The sequence below is a fragment of the Oncorhynchus mykiss genome, chromosome 17, assembly GCF_057628025.1.
Source record: "Oncorhynchus mykiss isolate SJ-2025 chromosome 17, ASM5762802v1, whole genome shotgun sequence".
In the NCBI taxonomy this organism is placed as follows: Eukaryota; Metazoa; Chordata; class Actinopteri; order Salmoniformes; family Salmonidae; genus Oncorhynchus; species Oncorhynchus mykiss.
In genome coordinates this window covers 9,702,186-9,724,846 of record NC_143038.1, presented here as the reverse complement: position 1 = coordinate 9,724,846, position 22,661 = coordinate 9,702,186, and the positions used below count along the sequence as shown (strand labels likewise).

Sequence of the window (22,661 nt, the reverse complement as noted above, 5' to 3'; positions counted from 1 at the left end):
TATACCCATAAATACCCATGTACACTCCCGGTCAAAAGTTTTAGAATGCCTAATCATGTAGTAACCAAAAAAAGTGCTAAATAAATCAAAATATATTTTCTATTTGAGCTTTTTCAAATAGCCACCCTTTGCCTTGGTGACAGCTTTGCACGCTCTTGGCATTCTCTCAACCAGCTTCATGAGGTAGTCACCTGGAATGCATTTCAAATAACAGGTGTGCCTTCTTAAAAGTTAATTTGTGGAATGTCTTTCTTTTAATGTGTTTGAGCCAATCAGTAGTCTTCTGAAAAGGTAGGGGGGTATACAGAAGATAGCCCTATTTGGTAAAAGACCAAGTCCATATTATGGCAAGAACAGCTCCAATAAGCAAGGAGACACGACAGTCATTATTTCATGCTATTTAATAGTTTAGGTCTTCACTATTATTCTACAATGTAGAAAATACAAAAAAAGAAAAGAAAAACCCTTGAATGAGTAGGTGTTCTAAAACCTTTGACCTGGAGTGTATATTTACACGCGGTTGTCAGTCTCACCTGCTGTCCTCAGTGTGTGCCATCTCTGCCAGTCTCGATACGGCACTAGGTGGTTTGTCCTCCAAGGTGAGGCTGGCGCTGTCTGAGCCGTAGTAGCTGGTACGGGGGGTGGAGGCACGGCTGGAGCGCAGCGACACAGGGCTGGAGCCGGGCACCTGGCTGGGGGAGTGGCACCGCGACCGCAGCCTCGACGCTTGGTTCACCACCTTCACCGTCTCAAACACGCGCCACGGGTGATTCCTTTGACAACCATAGATAAACCATATGGATTAGTGGTGGTGACAAAGTGCCTTGTAGTAAGTCTAACATTTCAATGTTTATGTCAGTGTATTTCTGCTTGAATATTCGATCTCCTTTAGTGTATTTCTGGAAACATTGTATTTGACTTATTCTATATTTTTCATCAATAGATGTGCTTTGTTATGTCATGCTGTCTTTGTTCAATCAAACATACTTGATAACACTTCACCTCTGGCACATAACTGACATACCGGTATTGTCATTCAACTGAGCTTAACAGGTTGGAAAAAGCACATTGTCCCTGGTGTTTTATGTTTTCACAGTGACATCATCACTCACTTGTACTCGGTAGGGGCGGGGACATCCAGGCCCTTGCGGAAGGTGCCCTCTATCTCTGCTGCCAGGGAGTCCATGGGGAACACGGCTGATAGGGAGCTGTAGCGCTGCACCGTGCTGTTGGGCAGGCTCTTGTTGCGCAGGTTCTTAATGTCCTCTCTGGCCTCCCGTAGCATGTCCTCACACTCTGAGTACTTGTCCTGCAGGTAGTTTAGCTGCAGCCAGGGAGTGCCAGAGGTCAGTTAGATACACATTGCTACTGTGGTTATTTACAAGCTTGCCTTGAGGCACAGATCTACGATCAGCTTAGCCTCCTCAAATCATTGCATTAACAATAAGGGGGAAAAGCCAAAAACAGACCTTAGATTTGTGTTAAAGAGCAACTTTATCCTACTAGTTATAGATAGCTCATTGGAGGGTAATGAGCTGTGGATTGTTGGGAGAGTGTGGAGGGCGTGTCTTACCTCTGATTTGAGCTGTGATTGGCTCTCCCGTGAGGCACTCAGGTGCTGGGTCAGCTCTTCGTTGTCAGTGGTGAGCTAGAGGAACAGAGTGGAGAGTTAATACCATGATCGTATCAGTGATACTGTATCCCAACTTGATACTGTAGATTCCAACTTCAGTGCACATGTAAATATTTAATGTACTCCCTTATAGAAGTGTTCGGTGTGGGTGAGTTGAGTCTTTTGTACTTGTGGAACCTCAAGGCATGAGAGGAGTGCCATGTCAACTCTGTGTGTGTGTGTCCGTGCACTGCATGTGTGTGTGTGTGTGTGTGTCTGGGTATGCATTTAGGTGCGTGTATGCCGTTGCCTCGTTGTGTCTGTGATCACTCACCCTTTTGCAGCGTGCCTGCAGGTCAACTATTTGTGCGAGCAGGGAGCTGATCTCCTCCTGCTGCCTGAGGGTGTCCTCCACCTTACGGGCCAACTCATCAGACAGGTCCACCACCTGCTTATTCACAGAAGCTGGGGGATGGAGGGGGGAGGGAGGGAGGGAGGTAGAACAAAAAGATTGGAGGGAGAGAAGGAGAGAACACGATAGAGAGAGAAAAAGAGGGAGAGAGACGGAGAGGGTAAGTATGAATACACAGTACGAACACATATACTGTTTTCACTGTATTCACCCACTCACCAATTACCTCTCCCTCAGGAACACAGTAATACCGTATACCTTAACAAATATGCATAGTATTACACTGTAGTACATATACTTACTGAGTTCCTCCACACACACCATCATCAGCTCCTGCTCTTGTTCCTCATAGTTAGCGGTCTCTGACGTCAGTTCATTGGCCTGTGGAGTAGCAACATCAATTGCATTAGCAAGTTTCCAATCCACTTCAATGACTTCAGGTATTTGGAAGTAGTCAGTGTTCCACACCTCACAGCGCAGTTTGAGGTTCTCCTCCTCCAGACCTTTGAGTTTCTGCTGTATGAAGTCATAATTGACAAAGTTACTGAGGGAGTTAGATGACTCGTTCCTCTTCATTCTGAAAACCAGGAGAGAGGGAGAAGGCGGTCAGAATTTAAGTCTTACGTTTACCTGCCAAAGTTGTGCTGATATGCCTGAGGGCATGTACAATGTGTATGTGTACTCTGCAGTGTATGTGTGTGCGCGTGTACTCACAGTGCATGTGAGTCGGAGGCGTTCTCGATCTCCTCTGTGCTGGCGTACAAGTGGAGCAGGTCGTCTCTCATGGAGAGCTCATGTCGCAGCTGGGCTATCTGATGAATTGGAACCAGGAAGCAGGGTCAGAGTACTGAACTAGGATCTATCATGTAAAGTGGTCCCCATTCCTGGTCCAGGCGAGTTACCAGGTGTGCAGGCTTTTGATCCTGCCTAGCATTAATGCAATGATTCAAGTGATACAAGGTCTAAATCAAAGTTGAACCAGCTGTGTTAATGCCGGACTGGAACTAAAGACAACATACGCTGTATGTATTTTCTCTCGCTAAATGCTATGCTCCAGTACTACTGTATTCTGTCTGTAATAGGTGAGATAAATCAAAGCAGGACCACAGTGATGGTTTCATACCTCTTCCTTAGCGATCTCCAGCTGTTCGTCCATTAACTCATTCCGTGCCGTTAGATCCCGATTCTGCTTGAGCAGTGATTGGCCGATCCGGGCCGCCAACTCGAGGTCCCGCTCTTTCTGCAAGACGACAGCGGTTTGATGTTCTTCATTCTGTGATGTAGTTACAGTCTAGTTTCTAGTAGAAGACTTGTTTATCATTCTAGCAACATGCTTATGGCTGATGACTATCGTGATTTGCTCAAATCTATAATATACTCAGGTACACGTTATTCAATTTGATGAAGGGTTCACTTATGAAAACAATCCCCTTATATTTACTTACCTCTTCCAGTAGGTGGGTGACAGCCTCGATGTCATGGTACGTCTTAGTGACCTGGCCCACTCTCTCTGAACACAGCACTGTAGGTGGGAGATGGGGAATGGAGGAAGAAAAGAAAGATACCTGGTTAATATATGGTTCACTGAAAAGTAAGAGAGGCCATTGGACAGTGAATTATTGGGACAGTATAGAGACAGTAACATTCTGGTTAGAAACTTAAATTATTCACAGGAGCTAAGATCATTTCTGGTGTACACTGACCACAATATCGGGAAGTAAATCTTTGACAGGTAAAAGCTAACTGCCCAGGTCATTATTGTCCCGCAACTATGTCCTCTCTTATCCCCTCTCGTTCAGTGAATGACTCACGGTCAACAACAGTTGAAAGGAAACAGACCGGGACACTGACCGCCGCATAGCCAGTCAGTCAGAGCTTATCCTCTTAGCCTGAGCCTCATTACAGGGATAAGACCCATCTCTCTCTTCCCCTCTGATATAAATATACCTCAGCACAAGCTGCTGTAGAAAATGGTAATGAGAACAGTTAACTCCCAGTAGGAAGTCGGGCTGGATATCTATGGCCGTGATTATAGAAAGGTCTGGTTATAGGCAGGTCAGTTCGTTTACTGGTTTGTGAATGGACACCGCAACCGTGTTCAGGACTGATGGGCGGGTCAATAGTGGTCATCCTGTTTAGAAGCTGAGTCATCATGGAGTTACAGTTGATGCTTCGTTTGTCATAGTAATCATTCTGGTGACCTTAAGAAGGGGGGCCCATGGTTTCTATGCAAGGCCTCATCTCCAAATAATCAAAAAATATGTTTCTATCCCGACCAATCAGCCAGGACTTTCAAGTTGACATTTATTTTCATCAGCATACATCCTGCAGATGTAGTCTCGTGCATACCATTAAAAATCTCCCTTTGATCAAAAGCCTGGCTGGCACCAAGGAGATGAGGTACTCCTCAGTACTGTACAGTAGATTCAAATCATTAAAGTGAGGGGCAGCATTTGGCTGAAAATGAGGTGACTAACAGCATCCATGAGCCAATTATTCAATGGAATGAAATGGTCCTGGGCCGGATCTACTGTATGCCTACAGTCATTAATCATGTGAACCCTTTAAGAAAATAGTGTGTGTCCTTGTTTAGAGGTGATGGGGGTCTGCAGCGTGGGGGAAAAAAAGAGATATAGGGAGAGCAATTGAGAAGGAGAGAAACAGAGAATTAAATAAAAGGAGGAGAGAAAGAAAGAGTGAGAGAGAAAGAGAAATAACATCTTGTTCTAGGATACTGAGACCGGTCCACAGAAGCGGGTGGTGGTTGAGTTGGATCCAACGGCTTCCCGCAGCACTGGGCACGGGCACTAGCAGACTGCAGCTACAATGCCAACCTAACCCCTGCAACAGACAGAGCTGCTACTTATGCACCAAAAGAAGTGCCAATACGTTGCAGGTCATTTGTTTATCGCTGAGTCTACAATGATACATTCCTACAGTACAGTATATCATAAAGACAAAACCCTAATTGTGTTCTTTATTAAGACGAACATTCTGTAAAATACCCTGGAATAGCCTAATCTGGACAATCAGTTTGATCAGGTAGCCTACCATTTTCAATGGTAGAGCAGAGCAAGGGTGTCCAGTTTTCAATAATAAGATTACATAGCCACATGGATAACTGACCCTAAGTAAGTATAGCTTCCTAAAACACTGCTGTCCTAACTGGGATAGGCGAACTGCTAATGTTCCCATCTGAAACTACAATTAAAATAGCTTCCTCCATAGAACAAAAGGCACATTTTCTAATATAGATAGGCCTTATTCAATTAAAGTAACTTCCTAGAACAAAGACTAATTATAAAATCGGGCCACTACAATTGAAATAGCTCTATCCATGTAACAATTCCTAATTGTACTATTATCAAAATAGATTCATCCATAGAACTTAAAATCCAATGGTTATATGGTCATTTACTGGTAGTACATACTTATGGAAATGCTAAATCCCCATTTAGCTTCCCCAATAGCTTCTCAATCTTTACAAGCTTATAGACTGGACTACTTTCCAGACAAGAAAGGGGTATTTCATTCAGACACACTGCAGATAGAACATTGTGTTGGACTATCAAGAAGAACTAATGCTGAATTTGTATCTAGATGTTAACTTATTTTCTTAATTTATTTTCACAGTGTCAAGCTTTATTGATTTCTTTGGAAAGAAAATGTTTCAAGAATGATGAAATCTGAGTGGACTATCCCTTTTAAAGCTATGCCACAGTACAGTAGTTGATTGACTGTCTGTGAGCAATACATACTGTACTATATTACCCACTAAGACCACACTATCCTAGCTCAATGTACCCTAACCGAGAGGGTTCAGAGTGGATCCTGTACAGTACATAGGAGCCTACAGGATCAACAGGGATCCATAGGGATCAATCCCACAAGCTCAACTCTGTCAGTCTGATTCTCGCATCACTACAGACGTTATCATAAGCCTTTCTCCCAATCTTCTTGGAACGTCCATTCTGAGGCATTAGGCTACTAATACAGGGCAGGCCATTGTAATGGGCCTGGGACAGATTGCAGAAACTTGCACGTGACATCACAATACCTACGTCTTCCTGCCCTGAATCCGTTTAGCTGTGTGGTGCCGGGGTCAGGGAGAAAGAGACAGCCAGTACAACAATGTCCTGCCTAGAGGGTCATTGAGGCCTACTATGAATGCTTTTAGGCAGTATAGAGCCAGTGAATCTCAATATTGAACTTGGGTCTATAAAACATTAAAACCCAATTGACTATTTGGTCTGAAATATTAGACCTCTACGTAATCTATTAAATATATTAGACCTCAACAAATATATCCGGCCTCTAGCTATACATAATTTATGATTACATCATTAGCCTAGTTAATTCCACGTAATACTAAATGACGACAAGGGAGATAAGAAATCATAATTTGTGGCAGAAACTGCACCCAGGTTAAAGTTTCTGCCCGTCTGTGGTGTAGGCAGCCCTGAGGACATCATCATCAAATCCCTTGAGTATCAGTGCCTACAGATTACAGCTGTACTGTACTTGTGTAATGAAATATTATAAATCATCCAATTTTATTTAGCCATTGTGTAACCGTCATGTAACGCCAGAGATTTTCTAGAAAAGTCTGTTCGTTTTCTGGGTCTGTGCCAGCATCTATGCCAGTGTCGCAGTGCACTGACAGAAAAGGTGCCAGCCAGCCAGCACGCTGCCCGTTCAGACAAAGGACCAAATGGAGGCTGAAAAGAAAGACATTCTCTAGCTGAAATAGGCCACTTCTTAGCAACTATATATCAGTGTGTCAAACCAGGGTGCCCCTTTAATCTGCAAGTCAAACCCTTGATAGTTTACAGTAATTTCTGATCTATATTGATTGCAAAGAATTGATCTAGAATATTCTGAGGTAGAATGAATAATCTGCCGTATTCTTATTTCATATACTCATTATTATACTGTAGTAGTATCATTCTAGATTTTTTTCTATTGTATGTTTGTTTATGCCATATGTAACTCTGTGTTGTTGTTTGTGTGGCACTGCTTTGCTTTATCTTGGCCAGGTCGCAGTTGTAAATGAAAACTTGTTCTCAACTAGCCTGCCTGGTTACATTTTTTATTTTACCTTTATTTAAACTAGGCAAGTCAGTTAAGAACAAATTCTTATTTTTAATGACGGCCTAGGAACAGTGGGTTAACTGACTGTTCAGGGGCAGAATGACAAATAAAGGTGAAATAAAATTATACACTCGGTGGCCAGTTTATTTGGTACACCCATCTAGTACAAAGTCGGACCCCCCTTTGCCTCCAGAACAGCCTGAATTCTTTGGGGAATAGACATGTTACTCAGTTGGTATCAAGGGACCTAACATGTGCCAGGAAAACATTCCCCACACCATTACACCACCAGCCTGTACCGTTGACACCAGGCAGGATGAGGTCATGGGCTAATGCTGCTTACGCCAAATCCTGACTCAGCATGACGCAACAGGAACCGGGATTCGTCAGAACAGGCAACATATACTTTCTATTTTATTCAGGTTTGTTCAATTGTATTCTTCATACTATGAAATACTATAAAATAATGCCACAGAATTCTAAGCAAATCTTGTCTGCTAAATGAACTAGTGTAACGCACAGCAATTTGACATAGCCAGATCAGGGCCTAACATAAGGACAACTCCGTATGCTATTCTGTTCTTCTGAAAGAGACTACATTTTATTCATATCATGCTTCTTTTGTTATGGTGCGTGAATGAGGACCCAAAAGCGAATTAACAAACAGAGTACTTTAATGACGAACATACGTGGGCTCAGATGGACAGGTAGATTCCGACAGGACAGGACAAGGTTGCAGCACACACGATGATAGTCTGGTTCAGGCATGAGACACACAAACAAACAAACAAGAATCCGACAAGGACAGGAGCAGAAACAGAGAGAGATATAGGGACCTAATCAGAGGGAAAAAGGGAACAGGTGGGGAACGGGGTGAATGGGTAATTAGGAGGAGACAAGGCACAGCTGGGGAAAAGAGGGGGAGAAAAGGTAACATAACAACGACCAGCAGAGGGAGACAGGGTGAAGGGAAAGGACAGAGACAAGACAACATGACAGTACCCCCCCACTCACCGAGCGCCTCCTGGCGCACTCGAGGAGGAAGCCTGGCGGCAACGGAGGAAATCATCGATCAGCGCACGGTCCAGCACGTCCCGAGAGGGAACCCAACTCCTCTCCTCAGGACCGTACCCCTCCCAATCTACTAGGTACTGATGACCACGGCCCCGAGGACGCATGTCCAAAATCCTACGGACCCTGTAGATGGGTGCGCCCTCGACAAGGATGGGGGGGGGGGGGGGAAGACGAGCGGGGGCGCGAAGAACGGGCTTGACACAGGAGACATGGAAGACCGGGTGGACGCGACGAAGATATCGCGGCAGAAGAAGTCGCACTGCGACAGGGTTAATGATTTGAGAAATACGGAACGGACCAATGAACCGCGGGGTCAACTTGCGAGAAGCGGTCTTAAGGGGAAGGTTCTGAGTGGAGAGCCAAACTCTCTGACCGCGACAATATCTAGGACTCTTAGTTCTACGCTTATTAGCAGCTCTCACAGTCTGCGCCCTATAACGGCAAAGTGCAGACCTGACCCTCTTCCAGGTGCGCTCGCAACGTTGGACAAAAGCCTGAGCGGAGGGGACGCTGGACTCGGCGAACTGAGATGAGAACAGCGGAGGCTGGTACCCGAGGCTACTCTGAAAAGGAGATAGCCCTGTCGCAGACGAAGGAAGCGAGTTGTGGGCGTATTCTGCCCAGGGGAGCTGTTCTGACCAAGACGCAGGGTTGCGAAAAGAAAGACTGCGTAAGATGCGACCAATAGTCTGATTGGCCCGTTCTGCTTGACCGTTAGACTGGGGGTGAAAGCCGGAAGAGAGACTGACGGAAGCCCCAATCAAACGGCAAAACTCCCTCCAAAATTGAGACGTGAATTGCGGACCTCTGTCCGAAACGACGTCTGACGGAAGGCCATGAATTCTGAAAACATTCTCGATGATGATTTGTGCCGTCTCTTTAGCAGAAGGAAGCTTAGCAAGGGGAATAAAATGAGCCGCCTTAGAGAACCTGTCGACAACCGTAAGAATAACAGTCTTCCCCGCTGACGAAGGCAGTCCGGTGACAAAATCTAAGGCGATGTGAGACCACGGTCGAGAGGGAATGGGAAGCGGCCTGAGACGGCCGGCAGGAGGGGAGTTACCGGACTTAGTCTGCGCGCAGACCGAACAAGCAGCCACGAAACGACGCGTGTCATGCTCCCGGGTGGGCCACCAAAAACGCTGGCGAATGGAAGCAAGCGTACCCCGAACGCCAGGGTGGCCGGCTAACTTGGCAGAGTGAGCCCACTGAAGAACGGCCAGACGAGTAGGAACGGGAACGAAAAGAAGGTTCCTAGGACAAGCGCGCGGCGACGGAGTGTGAGTGAGCGCTTGCTTTACCTGCCTCTCAATTCCCCAGACAGTCAACCCGACAACACGCCCCTCAGGGAGAATCCCCTCGGGGTCAGTGGAGGCTACTGAAGAACTGAAGAGACGAGATAAAGCATCAGGCTTGGTGTTCTTAGAGCCCGGACGATAAGAAATCACGAACTCGAAACGAGCGAAAAACAGCGCCCAACGCGCCTGACGCGCATTAAGTCGTTTGGCAGAACGGATGTACTCAAGGTTCCTATGGTCAGTCCAAACGACAAAAGGAACGGTCGCCCCCTCCAACCACTGTCGCCATTCGCCTAGGGCTAACCGGATGGCGAGCAGTTCGCGGTTTCCCACATCATAGTTACGTTCCGACGGGGACAGGCGATGAGAAAAATACGCGCATGGGTGGACCTTGTCGTCAGAGAGGGAGCGCTGAGAAAGAATGGCTCCCACGCCCACCTCTGACGCGTCAACCTCGACAACGAACTGTCTAGAGACGTCAGGTGTAACAAGGATAGGAGCGGATGTAAAACGATTCTTGAGGAGATCAAAAGCTCCCTGGGCGGAAACGGACCACTTAAAGCACGTCTTGACAGAAGTAAGGGCTGTGAGAGGAGCTGCCACCTGACCGAAATTACGAATGAAACGACGATAGAAGTTCGCGAAGCCGAGAAAGCGCTGCAGCTCGACGCGTGACTTAGGAGCGGGCCAATCAATGACAGCTTGGACCTTAGCGGGATCCATCTTAATGCCTTCAGCGGAAATAACAGAACCGAGAAATGTGACGGAGGAGGCATGAAAAGTGCACTTCTCAGCCTTCACAAAAAGACAATTCTCTAAAAGGCGCTGGAGGACACGTCGAACGTGCTGAAGATGAATCTGGAGTGACGGTGAAAAAATCAGGATATCGTCAAGGTAAACGAAAACAAAGATGTTCAGCATGTCTCTCAGGACATCATTGACTAATGCCTGAAAGACAGCTGGAGCGTTAGCGAGGCCGAAAGGAAGAACCCGGTATTCAAAGTGCCCTAACGGAGTGTTAAACGCCGTCTTCCACTCGTCCCCCTCCCTGATGCGCACGAGATGGTAAGCGTTACGAAGGTCCAACTTAGTGAAAAACCTGGCTCCCTGCAGGATCTCGAAGGCTGAAGACATAAGAGGAAGCGGATAACGATTCTTAACTGTTATGTCATTCAGCCCTCGATAATCTATGCAGGGGCGCAGAGACCCGTCCTTCTTCTTGACAAAAAAAAACCCCGCTCCGGCGGGAGAGGAGGAGGGGACTATGGTACCGGCGTCAAGAGCTACAGACAAATAATCCTCGAGAGCCTTACGTTCGGGAGCCGACAGAGAGTATAGTCTACCCCGGGGGGGAGTGGTTCCCGGAAGGAGATCAATACTACAATCATACGACCGGTGTGGAGGAAGAGAGGTGGCCCTGGACCGACTGAACACCGTGCGCAGATCGTGATATTCCTCCGGCACCCCTGTCAAATCACCAGGCTCCTCCTGTGAAGAAGAGACAGAGGAAACAGGAGGGATAGCAGACATTAAACATTTCACATGACAAGAGACGTTCCAGGAGAGGATAGAATTACTAGACCAATTAATGGAAGGATTATGACAAACTAGCCAGGGATGGCCCAAAACAACAGGTGTAAAAGGTGAACGAAAAATCAAAAAAGAAATGGTTTCGCTATGATTACCAGAAACAGTGAGGGTTAAAGGTAGCGTCTCACGCTGAATCCTGGGGAGAGGACTACCATCCAGGGCGAACAAGGCCGTGGACTCCCTTAACTGTCTGAGAGGAATGTCATGTTCCCGAGCCCAGGTCTCGTCCATAAAACAGCCCTCCGCCCCAGAGTCTATTAAGGCACTGCAGGAAGCTGACGAACCGGTCCAGCGTAGATGGACCGACAAGGTAGTGCAGGATCTTGAAGGAGAGACAGGAGTAGTAGCGCTCACCAGTAGCCCTCCGCTTACTGATGAGCTCTGGCTTTTACTGGACATGAAGTGACAAAATGACCAGCAGAACCGCAATAGAGACAGAGGCGGTTGGTGATTCTCCGTTCCCTCTCCTTAGTCGAGATGCGGATACCTCCCAGCTGCATAGGCTCAGCTCCCGAGCCGGCAGAGGAAGATGGTAGTGATGCGGAGAGGGGGGCAACGGAGAACGCGAGCTCCTTTCCACGAGCTCGGTGACGAAGATCAACCCGTCGCTCAATGCGAATAGCGAGTTCAATCAAGGAATCCACGCTGGAAGGAACCTCCCGGGAGAGAATCTCATCCTTTACCTCTGCGCGGAGACCCTCCAGAAGACGAGCGAGCAAAGCCGGCTCGTTCCAGCCACTGGAGGCAGCAAGAGTGCGAAACTCAATAGAGTAGTCTGTTATGGATCGATTGCCTTGACATAGGGAAGACAGGGCCCTGGAAGCCTCCTCCCCAAAAACAGATCGATCAAAAACCCGTATCATCTCCTCCTTAAAGTCCTGATACTGGTTAGTACACTCAGCCCTTGCCTCCCAGATTGCCGTGCCCCACTCACGAGCCCGTCCAGTAAGGAGAGATATGACGTAGGCGACACGAGCAGTGCTCCTGGCGTAAGTGTTGGGCTGGAGAGAAAACACAATATCACACTGGGTGAGGAACGAGCGGCATTCAGTGGGCTCCCCAGAGTAACACGGCGGGTTATTGATTCTGGGCTCCGGAGATTCGAAAGCCCTGGAAGTGGCCGGTGGATCGAGGCGGAGATGGTGAACCTGTTCTGTGAGGTTGGAGACTTGGGTGGCCAGGGTCTCAACGGCATGTCGAGCAGCAGACAATTCCTGCTCGTGTCTGCCTAGCATCGCTCCCTGGATCTCGACGGCTGAGTGGAGAGGATCCGAAGTCGCTGGGTCCATTCTTGGTCGGATTCTTCTGTTATGGTGCGTGAATGAGGACCCAAAAGCGAATTAACAAACAGAGTACTTTAATGACGAACATACGTGGGCTCAGATGGACAGGTAGATTCCGACAGGACAGGACAAGGTTGCAGCACACACGATGATAGTCTGGTTCAGGCATGAGACACACAAACAAACAAACAAGAATCCGACAAGGACAGGAGCAGAAACAGAGAGAGATATAGGGACCTAATCAGAGGGAAAAAGGGAACAGGTGGGGAACGGGGTGAATGGGTAATTAGGAGGAGACAAGGCACAGCTGGGGAAAAGAGGGGGAGAAAAGGTAACATAACAACGACCAGCAGAGGGAGACAGGGTGAAGGGAAAGGACAGAGACAAGACAACATGACATCTTTAGGCCTGTCTAAAATAAATCATGGATTTATTGTGAAGGTGTGGGCTATATTTTATGGATTTATTAGACTTTTTAAATAGATGTTCCAAAGGTCTGCATCAGTGGCTTGTAGGCTATGTATGGAAGCCAGGAGATGCTAAATATGTTTATGTTAATTAACAGACAATTACCATGAGACCAAAAGTTATTTGCTTGACAATCACCGGCTAACAAAATGTTGTGACCGCCACGGCCATAACCCAAACCTTTGCTTCATGTTCACACCCTGATCAAAACCTAACCCGAATCATCAGAATCTCATGTGTGTTATTCCAGTGTGTATGATGTGTAATGTGATGGTTTGTATTCTGTGTTTTCCTCAGGTGTATAATATACTGTAACCCAGCATATGGAATATTGCTAGAGGCACTGAGTGAAGACAATTAACTAGGGTGTGAATCTAGGGCATCATCATGATACCTGCCACATTGAAGGCCCATAACAGAATAGCATGGTTGGGACCAGCTTGTCATTTCATCAATTTAGGGCATGAATTGAAAATTCTATTAAATGCCCACTGAAACAATTATGGAAAATTACCCAATTCAAACATGAGGGGTTGGTTCAATTTCTTAATTTAAGATATGATAGATCCCATCTTTACAAAACATTGTTCTCGTCAGGGCAATTGGACAGTACTAGAACATACTCACTGGGCAAAAACTGGTTGAATCAACCCTTGTTTCCTGTCATTTCAACCCCAAAAAATCTATATGATGACGTCAACGTGGAAAAATTGGATTTGCAAAATGTCATCAATCGTAAGGGCATTTAGACACCCAACTTTTAACATAAATCCAATAGCATGTGAAATGTATTTTTAACCAAACTGACGTCTGTGCCGAGTGGGTAGCCAGTACTTCCATGTTCTTGACCTTCATATTGAGTCCTAAAAGTCCACAAACCTTTTCCAGCCAGTCTGTCTACTGCAGCCCAAAGTCAATGACACTCAAAGGCACAGAGACAATACACCACAGAAAACACTGCTACTGCTGACGGAAAACACACAAACTGCTGCTAGGAACACACACTGTGGCACAGTGACCTTCACACTCTATGAGGAGAACTGCAAGCTCAGGATACCTGGCAGCCCCTGTTCACTGGAGGTAAGTTACACATTTGGCATATGTGACTTCAATGACTCAAAAGTCAGATCAGGCTTCAGATATTCATATACACACATACAGCCAGTCAATAGCCTAACCATGTGTTACTGCATGTGAATCAAATCACAGCTGAAAGAACCATTCATACAACAAATAATTCATGCATAAGCACCTTCCCAGCCATACCGTCACTCACTTAGCTTGACTGTAACCTGCACAGATTCTACAATATGTTAACAGCACAGCAACACTGCCAACAAGACAGATTTATGGCTGCAGAATCCCCCTGATCGCCTGCAACTCCCTCCTTTTCCCCTCTCTCAACCTCCTCCATTGCTCCCTCGATCCTTGCTCCTCTCCCAATCACTCTATCTTCTCTGTCCGTCTCTCATCCTCCCTTTACCCCCTCACCTTGCATCAGTTCCCTGCACAGAATCTCCTTATTGTGTAGCTTTCCTCCCTCCTCCACCTCCTCTTCTTCTTCCTCCTCCTGGCTCCCGTGGCCGCTCTCCTTCTCTTCCTCCTCCTCCTCGGAAGCAGAGGAGCTCCACACCTCCATGGTGACCGGACAGAAGCTCTCTTCCATCCCTCCTTCTGTTATATCGCTCTATTTATTCTTGTTCTTCTGTTCCCCGTTTCAGCTCTATGCTCGTTCCAATAAGCCGAAGCTCCGTGGCGCATTCAAAACAGTATCCTCCTCTGTGTGTCCCTGTGACTGTGTGGGTATGTGTTACGTGTGTGAGAGGAGACTGAGCTGTCCTTAGTGTTAATATGTAATCCCTCTGGCTGGGAGGTCCATCTGCTGTCACCCTCTTGCTTATATCGACCTGGCCACACTGGACTGTGGGAACGCAGAAAGAGAAGGAGCGGTGTCGGAGGTAGTTTTGAGACCAGAACGAAGCATAAAAAGCTAAAATAGATCATACCCAACTTTGCCTAAGAACTATACATATAGAAATGCAAGTCTTTAATATAAAACACAATACAAAATTATAATCTGGTTTAGCGAGAGAATGCGCTTAGTCCCAGCATCCCCGTGAGGCAGAGTGAGATGGTACGCTCCAGCCAAGGCCATGACTGTTATCTTCCTGCACACATAATATTGGTGCAGACTGAGCCACACCCCCTTCTAGAGGGAGAGGGATGCAACACTGATACTGTACAAACAGACTGGGATTGTAAATCGACTGTTGATGTTTGTGTGGAGAGAGGATAGGTGTCTGAGAGGGAAAGTAGTATATGAATTGACGTCAAGCTGGGTTTTCAGCAGGGCCTCTCAATTTACTGAGCTTTTTAGTATGTTAGCACAAACCTCACATGCACAGTAAAATAATGCAAACACAATAGTGAATGTACAAACTGGAGAGATGCCCATTGTTTTCATGTTTTGCAAATAATGGTCTGTATTGACAGAGTTAAAATAAAGTAATCCCAAAGTACTAAAGCTGCTTATTTCACATCAACTGATATGTGGAAAAACAATATATCAGATATATGCCAGGTATGCTTTATTGACATATACCAACTTTGTATAGGGAAAAACACATCCCTGAAGTCAGGCCTTCATCACCACCAACCATCATCATCACTTCATCCACCCAGTGCCCTCCCTGTTGCTACCCTGGCACTCAAGTGTTCTCTCCCAATCAAATATTAACCTCCCCTTCATAAATGTTTCACCCGCAGGCGGTTTCTTTCAGGTCGAGTGCGGCACGCAAGGGGAGGCTGGGACACAACTTTCACTGTCTCCCCCTTCTCTTTTCCTTTCGCTCTTTACACCCCCCTATCCCGTTTCATCCCCCTATCCACGTCGCTTTCCTACCAGGGTTGTGTACACAGCACCCCAACACGACGCATTAGCCAGCCAAGACAAAATGGAGGCTGCCAGCTCCCTAAAAATATCAGCCCATCCAATACAAGTGGACTTCCTTACCCTTCCAAACCGAACTGATTAATTCAGTTAACAGAAACCGGTCTCTGCTACAATAGGATTTGTTGAGTCACCGTATTAGAAAGACAATGGAAAGTTAAGATTAAGCTAGGGCCAAGATGGCTAAAGAAGGCTACAGTACAGAATATACACGGTCAGGCCCTTTGTCTCCAATAAAAAGTGCACCACACCAAAGCTCATTAAAAGCCGTGTAGTAGTAAAGTTTGTTAACATTTTCCTCACATTATCTATGACAAAGCTGACGTTTTTGCAAAGGCATGAAATAACACGTACCATAAGCACTAAGCAGTCATAATTAGCTGACTGATTTGACACAGTCATGACTATGCCAACCTAGCCATTGTTTTGTTTTTGTATTAAATATTTTTAAAAAATACAATATACTGGCAGTGAAGCCGCTCAACAACTACATCGCATTAGTCGTCTAACAGACTCCCATCCAGAGAGACACACAGAAGCAACCAGGGTCAACGCCCTGCTCAAGGGCACGTCGACAGATCTCCCACAAGGTCAAAAACGGGGACCTGAACCAGTGATCCATCAGCCACCGGCCCAAGCCGTCCTCCCCCAACGGTTCCCCAAGAACTGCCCCTCAACCATCTGGGACCCCCCACACAGTCCCACACCCCAGCCTAGCCATTATTAGAGTGCATAACATAGCACTGCAAGCAACCTGACAATGTTATATTGACATAAAATGATGTCAGTTATCATGACTTATGTAATATCATACTAATAACAGTGGAAGGATCAAGTAAAGTGTTACCAAGAGCTGCTATTCATGGACAAATCCACTCTGCCTCCGCAGATATGGACAAAAACACAAGTTGCTAGTCAATATTGACACAAGAAACCACTTTGCACTGATATCACTTCCTTGCAATCAACCAATGGAACGCAGTTCACAGTTCAATATTTGACTAAGATGAAAGAACACACCCTTAGAGGTCAATGGCCAAATAGTTTTATGGGCGCCTACGGTTTCCGTGGAAACACAGTATGAGCAAAACAACACCATAAGCTCCATATCACTGATCAGATAAAGAGAGACTGAACCAGTGTAAAGTACACTATGAAGTGGTCACATAGCAAGCGTCGATCAACAACGACATATAAAGAGTGGAATCAGTCACGTTCTGCTCTTTGAAGTGGTCAGCCGTCCAGCGCAACGGCAAAACACAAAGGTTGCATCTGAAATGCCACCCTACTCCCTGTCTAGTGCCCTACTTTTGAACAGAGCCCGGGTCAAAAGTAGTGCACTACATAGGGAATAGGATGCCATTTCAGACGCACCCGGAGATAGGGGTTAGCTCCCTTTCAGGTGGGTCTATTTACTTACATGGGCATCCACCCATATCCCTGCCAGCTCTGTTAAGACTGTAAGCTGAACCGGTATTTCAAGCAACAGAGCCAGACACAAAAGGACTACTTACTAATACGTCTGTAACTGGAAGGAAGTTGAATCTTAAAAAAAAAAAAGGGTGGCAGAGAAGGAGAGAGAGTCTTTGAGATGGAGAAAAACAAGCCAGGAGACAGAAGGTGCATGAAAGAAACCGGAAATAACAGAGAAAAGGGAGTAAGAGAAACATACTGAATTGTTATAAAAAGAGACAGCTAGGAGGGTAGAAAGTGAGAGAAGCAGTGAATGGGTCAACCCACAGATGGAACAGAGAGCAAAAACAGGAGCAAGGGAACAGATTTAGATCAGAAGAGGTGTGCACCAATGTAGATTGCCAGAAGAGGGACACCCAAATAAGAGCTTTACAGAAGTTTAGGGCACGTGCTGCGTGCTAAGAAGCTAATGTCAACACGGGATCAGGCATAAGACACAGCTGTGTGTCAGCTGACTGGCTGTGTACCTGTCTGTCCTGTGCTCTGCAAAGAAGACAGAGTGAAAGGAGGGTACAGCCTATCCTGCCTTATAAAGGAGTACGCCATGCAAACATATGGGATATTGCAACTCTGGCACGGACTGTACCCCCCAGCCCAAAGCAGCTTGAATGAAAGGAGGGTACAGCCTATCCTGCCTTATGGGGGATTATTCTCACTATCTTATTGGAATCTGGCAACCCTCGTATCCCTGGCACAGTACCCCCAGTTACGATTGACTTGAGTAAAGGAGAGTACAGTCTATCCTGTCTTACATGGGAACCAACATGGCAATGTACCCCTAGTCACGATCGGCTTGAGTGTAGGTTTGGGACAATACAAGTCTCCGATACTCGTTAGTATCGTGGCAAGGAAACAAAACACAAAGCGGATTTAACTTCTTTAGGGAAACAGTCCTAATGTTGAAAACAAACATCATATAATCACCAGGCTGTCCCATTGAGGTAAAAAAAACACACAAAAAAACAGGGGAGACCTGGCCAAAATGTTCAACCAATCTTAAACGTCCGTCTATATTTGAGACCATCGACTTGCTTTCACATTAATTAACCTCTTCAGGATGTCTCTCTAAAGAATTACACCAAAGGCCACAAATACACACTGTTTACACAGCAAACCCAATCTCTGAGCTTTCAACCTGTCACCATTCCGACACCTCTCTGGTCTAGACTATGCTCACAGACAGATCATTAAAATATACACTACTGATGGGTTGCTAAGACGACCAAGTCCTACACAGTGACGAGAGTACGGTCAGTGTCGCCGTGATGTCGGAAGAGCAGTCAGTGCTCGGGACCAAGCCCTTTGTAAAGGCTACTGTTAAAGTCAGTCCTGGACTGGAGGTGCAGAAGGAAACTGATTGTAGCTAACAGTTTAATCAGTTTAGTGGCATTTGGCATCTGTGGCCCCAAGCATCAGGGGAAGGGATGTGGCTAGAGGATTAGACACCTCCCCTAAAGTCACCAGAGGGAGGGGGGAGGAGCAGAGGGAGGGGGAAGGATCTTCTGTTAGCTCCTCTACTAAACAGACCATACATACGTGTACTACTGTACTGTATTGATAAATGGAGATTCTGATATAATAGTGTCCCGTTAACGTGATTATGACAGTGGAGTAGCATTGTAATAGTCAGTAGCATGATGATGTTGAGTGTTGGATTTGGGTAAACTGAGTGTTTGTTGTGTTAGATTGAGGGATAAAGTATGCAGGAGTCCATGTACCAAATCAACTGTTTCTTCCTAGAATCAGACTATGATCTTGTGACTATGATCAATTTCACCCATATCTATCTCTAGCTCATATTTTAGCATTTACCTTTATAACATTACCCCATTAAAACGATCACAATATTGCTGAAAAAACATTTACAAATCTCATTGGATTTTTTTTCCCAAGTTTACGTAGGAGAGTCAAGCGAAAACACTTTGTTGAAAGGACAATTGAAACAGATATAATCTTTAGCCAGACCTTAACTCGGAATCTGCGTCAGACCTCAGATTTACAGTTCAAGATAAACTAGCAGGAGTTTACCATGGTCATTATATACGGTACTCCCTGTTGGCAACATGCTACCAACCAAGCCCTTTGGACCCATACCACCCCATCCAACCAAGAATTTTGTCACCACTATGTGTGATTCTATTATGAGGGTATTTTCAAGTGTGACTTAAAGACACCAGGATAAATTGGTCCAATATCAGATATATTATTGCAGGATAAATTGCTACATTCACAGTCTTCTCTTGTGGACACTACTAATGCTTACACTGTGTATTGAGATACAGTGTCTTGCGAAAGTATTCACCCCCCCTTGGAATTTTGGGGGTTTTGTATCATTTGAATTACACAACATGCCTACCAATTTGAAGATGCAACATATTTTTTATTGTGAAACAAACAAGAAATAAGACAAAAACAGAAAACTTGAGCGTCCATAACTATTCACCCCACCCCAAAGTCAATACTATGTAGAGACACCCTAGGCACATCTAACCCCTGGGATTTTGACCCATTATTCAAGGCAAAACTGCTCCAGCTCCTTCAAGTTGGATGGATTCCGCTGGTGTACATCAATCTTTAAGTTATACCACAGATTCTCAATTGGCTTGAGGTCTGGGCTTTGACTAGACTATTCCAAGACATTTAAACGTTTCCCCTTAAACCACGTGAGTGTTGTTTTAGCAGTATGCTTAGGGTCATTGTCCTGCTGGAAGGTGAACCTCCATCCCAGTCTCAAATCTCTGGAAGACTGAAACAGGTTTCCATCAAGAATTTCCCTGTATTTAGCGCCATCCATCATTCCTTCAGTTCTGACCAGTTTCCCAGTCCCTGCCGATGAAAAACATCCCCACAGCATGATTCTGCCACCATCATGGTGTTCTCGGGGTGATGTGAGGTGTTGGGTGTGCGCTAAACATAGCGTTTTCCTTGATGACCAAAAGCTAAATTTTAGTCTCATCTGACCAGAGTACCTTCTTCCATATGTTTGGGGAGTCTCCCACATTCCTTTTGGCAAACACCAAACGTGTTTGCTTATTTTCTTTCTTTAAGCAATGGCTTTTTACTGGCCACTCTTCTGTAAAGCCCAGCTCTGTGGGGTGTATGGCTTAAAGTGGTCCTATGGACAGATACTCCCATCTTTGCAGCTCCTTCAGAGTTATCTTTGGTCTCTTTGTTGCCTTTCTGATTAATGCCCTCCTTGCATGGTCCGTGAGTTTTGGTGGGCGGCCCCCTCTTGGCAGGTTTGTTGTGGTGTCATATTCTTAAACATTTTGAATAATGGATTTAATGGTGCTCCGTGGGATGTTCAAAGTTTCAGATATTTTTTATAACACAATCCTGATCTGTACTTTTCCACAACTTTGTCCCTGACCTGTTTGGAGAGCTCCTTGGTCTTCATAGTGCTGCTTGCTTGGTGGTGCCCCTTGCTTAGTGGTGTTGCAGACTCTGGGGCCTTTCAGAACAGGTGTATATATACTTAGATCATGTGACAGATCATGTGACACTTAGATTGCACACAGGTGGACTTTATTTAACTAATTCTGTGACTTCTGAAGGTAATTGGTTGCACTAGATATCATTTAGGGGCTTCATATTTAGTCAGCCACCAATTGTGCAAGTTCTCCCACTTAAAAATATGAGAGAGGCCTGTAATTTTCATCATAGGTACACGTCAACTATGACAGACAAAATGAGAGAGAAAAAATCCAGAAAATCACATTGTAGGATTTTTAATTAATTTATTTGCAAATTATGGTGGAAAATAAGTATTTGGTCACCTACAAACAAGCAAGATTTCTGGCTCTCACTGACCTGTAACTTCTTCTTTAAGAGGCTCCTCTGTCCTCCACTCGTTACTAGTTTTAATGGCACCTGTTTGAACTTGTTATCAGTATAAAAGACACCTGTCCACAACCTCAAACAGTCACACTCCAAACTCCACTATGGCCAAGAACAAAGAGCTGTCAAAGGACACCAGAAACAAAATTGTAGACCTGCACCAGGCTGGGAAGACTGAATCTGCAATAGGTAAGCAGCTTGGTTTGAAGAAATCAACTGTGGGAGCAATTATTAGGAAATGGAAGACATACAAGACCACTGATAATCTCCCTCGGTCTGGGGCTCCACGCAAGATCTCACCCTGTGGGGTCAAAATGATCACAAGAACAGTGAGCAAAAATCCCAGAACCACACGGGGGGGACCTAGTGACTGACCTGCAGAGAGCTGGGACCAAAGTAACTAAGCCTACCATCAGTAACACACTACGCCGCCAGGGACTCAAATCCTGCAGTGCCAGACGTGTCCCCCTGCTTAAGCCAGTACATGTCCAGGCCCGTCTGAAGTTTGCTAGAGAGCATTTGGATGATCCAGAAGAAGATTGTGAGAATGTCATATGGTCAGATGAAACCAAAATATAACTTTTTGGTAAAAACTCAATTCGTCGTGTTTGGAGGACAAAGAATGCTGAGTTGCATCCAAAGAACACCATACCTACTGTGACGCATGGGGGTGGAAACATCATGCTTTGGGGCTGTTTTTCTGCAAAGGGACCAGGACGACTGATCCGTGTAAAGGAAAGAATGAATGGGGCCATGTATCGTGAGATTTTGAGTGAAAACCTCCTTCCACCAGCAAGGGCATTGAAGATGAAACGTGGCTGGGTCTTTCAGAATGACAATGATCCCAAACACACCACCCGGGCAACGAAGGAGTGGCTTCGTAAGAAGCATTTCAACCCCATAGAAAATCTTTGGAGGGAGATGAAAGTCTGTGTTGCCCAGCAACAGCCCCAAAACATCACTGCTCTAGAGGAGATCTGCATGGAGGAATGGGCCAAAATACCAGCAACAGTGTGTGAAAACCTTGTGAAGACTTACAGAAAACGTTTGACCTCTGTCATTGCCAACAAAGGGTATATAACAAAGTATTGAGATAAACTTTTGTTATTGACCAAATACTTATTTTCCACCATAATTTGCAAATAAATTCATTAAAAATCCTACAATGTGATTTTCTGGATATTTTTTCTCTCCTTTTGTCTGTCATAGTTGAAGTGTACCTATGATGAAAATTACAGGCCTCTCTCATCTTTTTAAGTGGGAGAACTTGCACAATTAGTGGCTGACTAAATAATTTTTTGCCCCACTGTATGCAGGCACCACTTTTCCGTGGGGTTTTTTATTTTTTGAAACAAGTAATTTTTTTCATTTCACTTCACCAATTTGGACTATTTTGTGTATGTTCATTACATGAAATCCAAATAAAAATCAATTTAAATTACAGGTTGTAATGAAACAAAATAGGAAAAACGCCAAGGGGGTGAATACTTCTGCAAGGCAATGTATCTTATTTCTTCCAATTGTATTTGTCTTACAGGCAAGGAGTCAAGACCACAAGCTCTTTAGATCCACA

General features: G+C 45.3%; 1 protein-coding gene across 37 annotated transcripts in view; it reads right to left on the bottom strand.

Annotated features, from left to right (window-relative positions):
- Positions 1–22,661, bottom strand: part of LOC110493606 (trafficking kinesin-binding protein 1) — a 46,597-nt gene that overhangs the window by 4,772 nt on the left and 19,164 nt on the right. For 18 of the 37 annotated variants that reach the window (XR_016487731.1, XR_016487729.1, XR_016487727.1 and 15 more), the window contains 9 exons: positions 3,470–3,546; positions 3,148–3,264; positions 2,739–2,836; positions 2,493–2,601; positions 2,327–2,405; positions 1,947–2,077; positions 1,574–1,648; positions 1,113–1,324; positions 534–773 (listed from right to left, as the gene is read on the bottom strand). Coding sequence is in view for 24 of the 37 variants with exons in the window: in XM_090204734.1 (XP_090060860.1) it covers positions 534–773; positions 1,113–1,324; positions 1,574–1,648; positions 1,947–2,077; positions 2,327–2,405; positions 2,493–2,601; positions 2,739–2,836; positions 3,148–3,264; positions 3,470–3,546 (1,138 nt within the window). In the remaining 13 variants the exon portion in view is untranslated. Of the gene's footprint in view, positions 1–533; positions 774–1,112; positions 1,325–1,573; positions 1,649–1,946; positions 2,078–2,326; positions 2,406–2,492; positions 2,602–2,738; positions 2,837–3,147; positions 3,298–3,469; positions 3,547–14,319; positions 14,988–22,661 lie in introns of those variants that run through there. The other 19 variants (XR_016487723.1, XR_016487722.1, XR_016487720.1 and 16 more) reach the window with 3 other exon arrangements.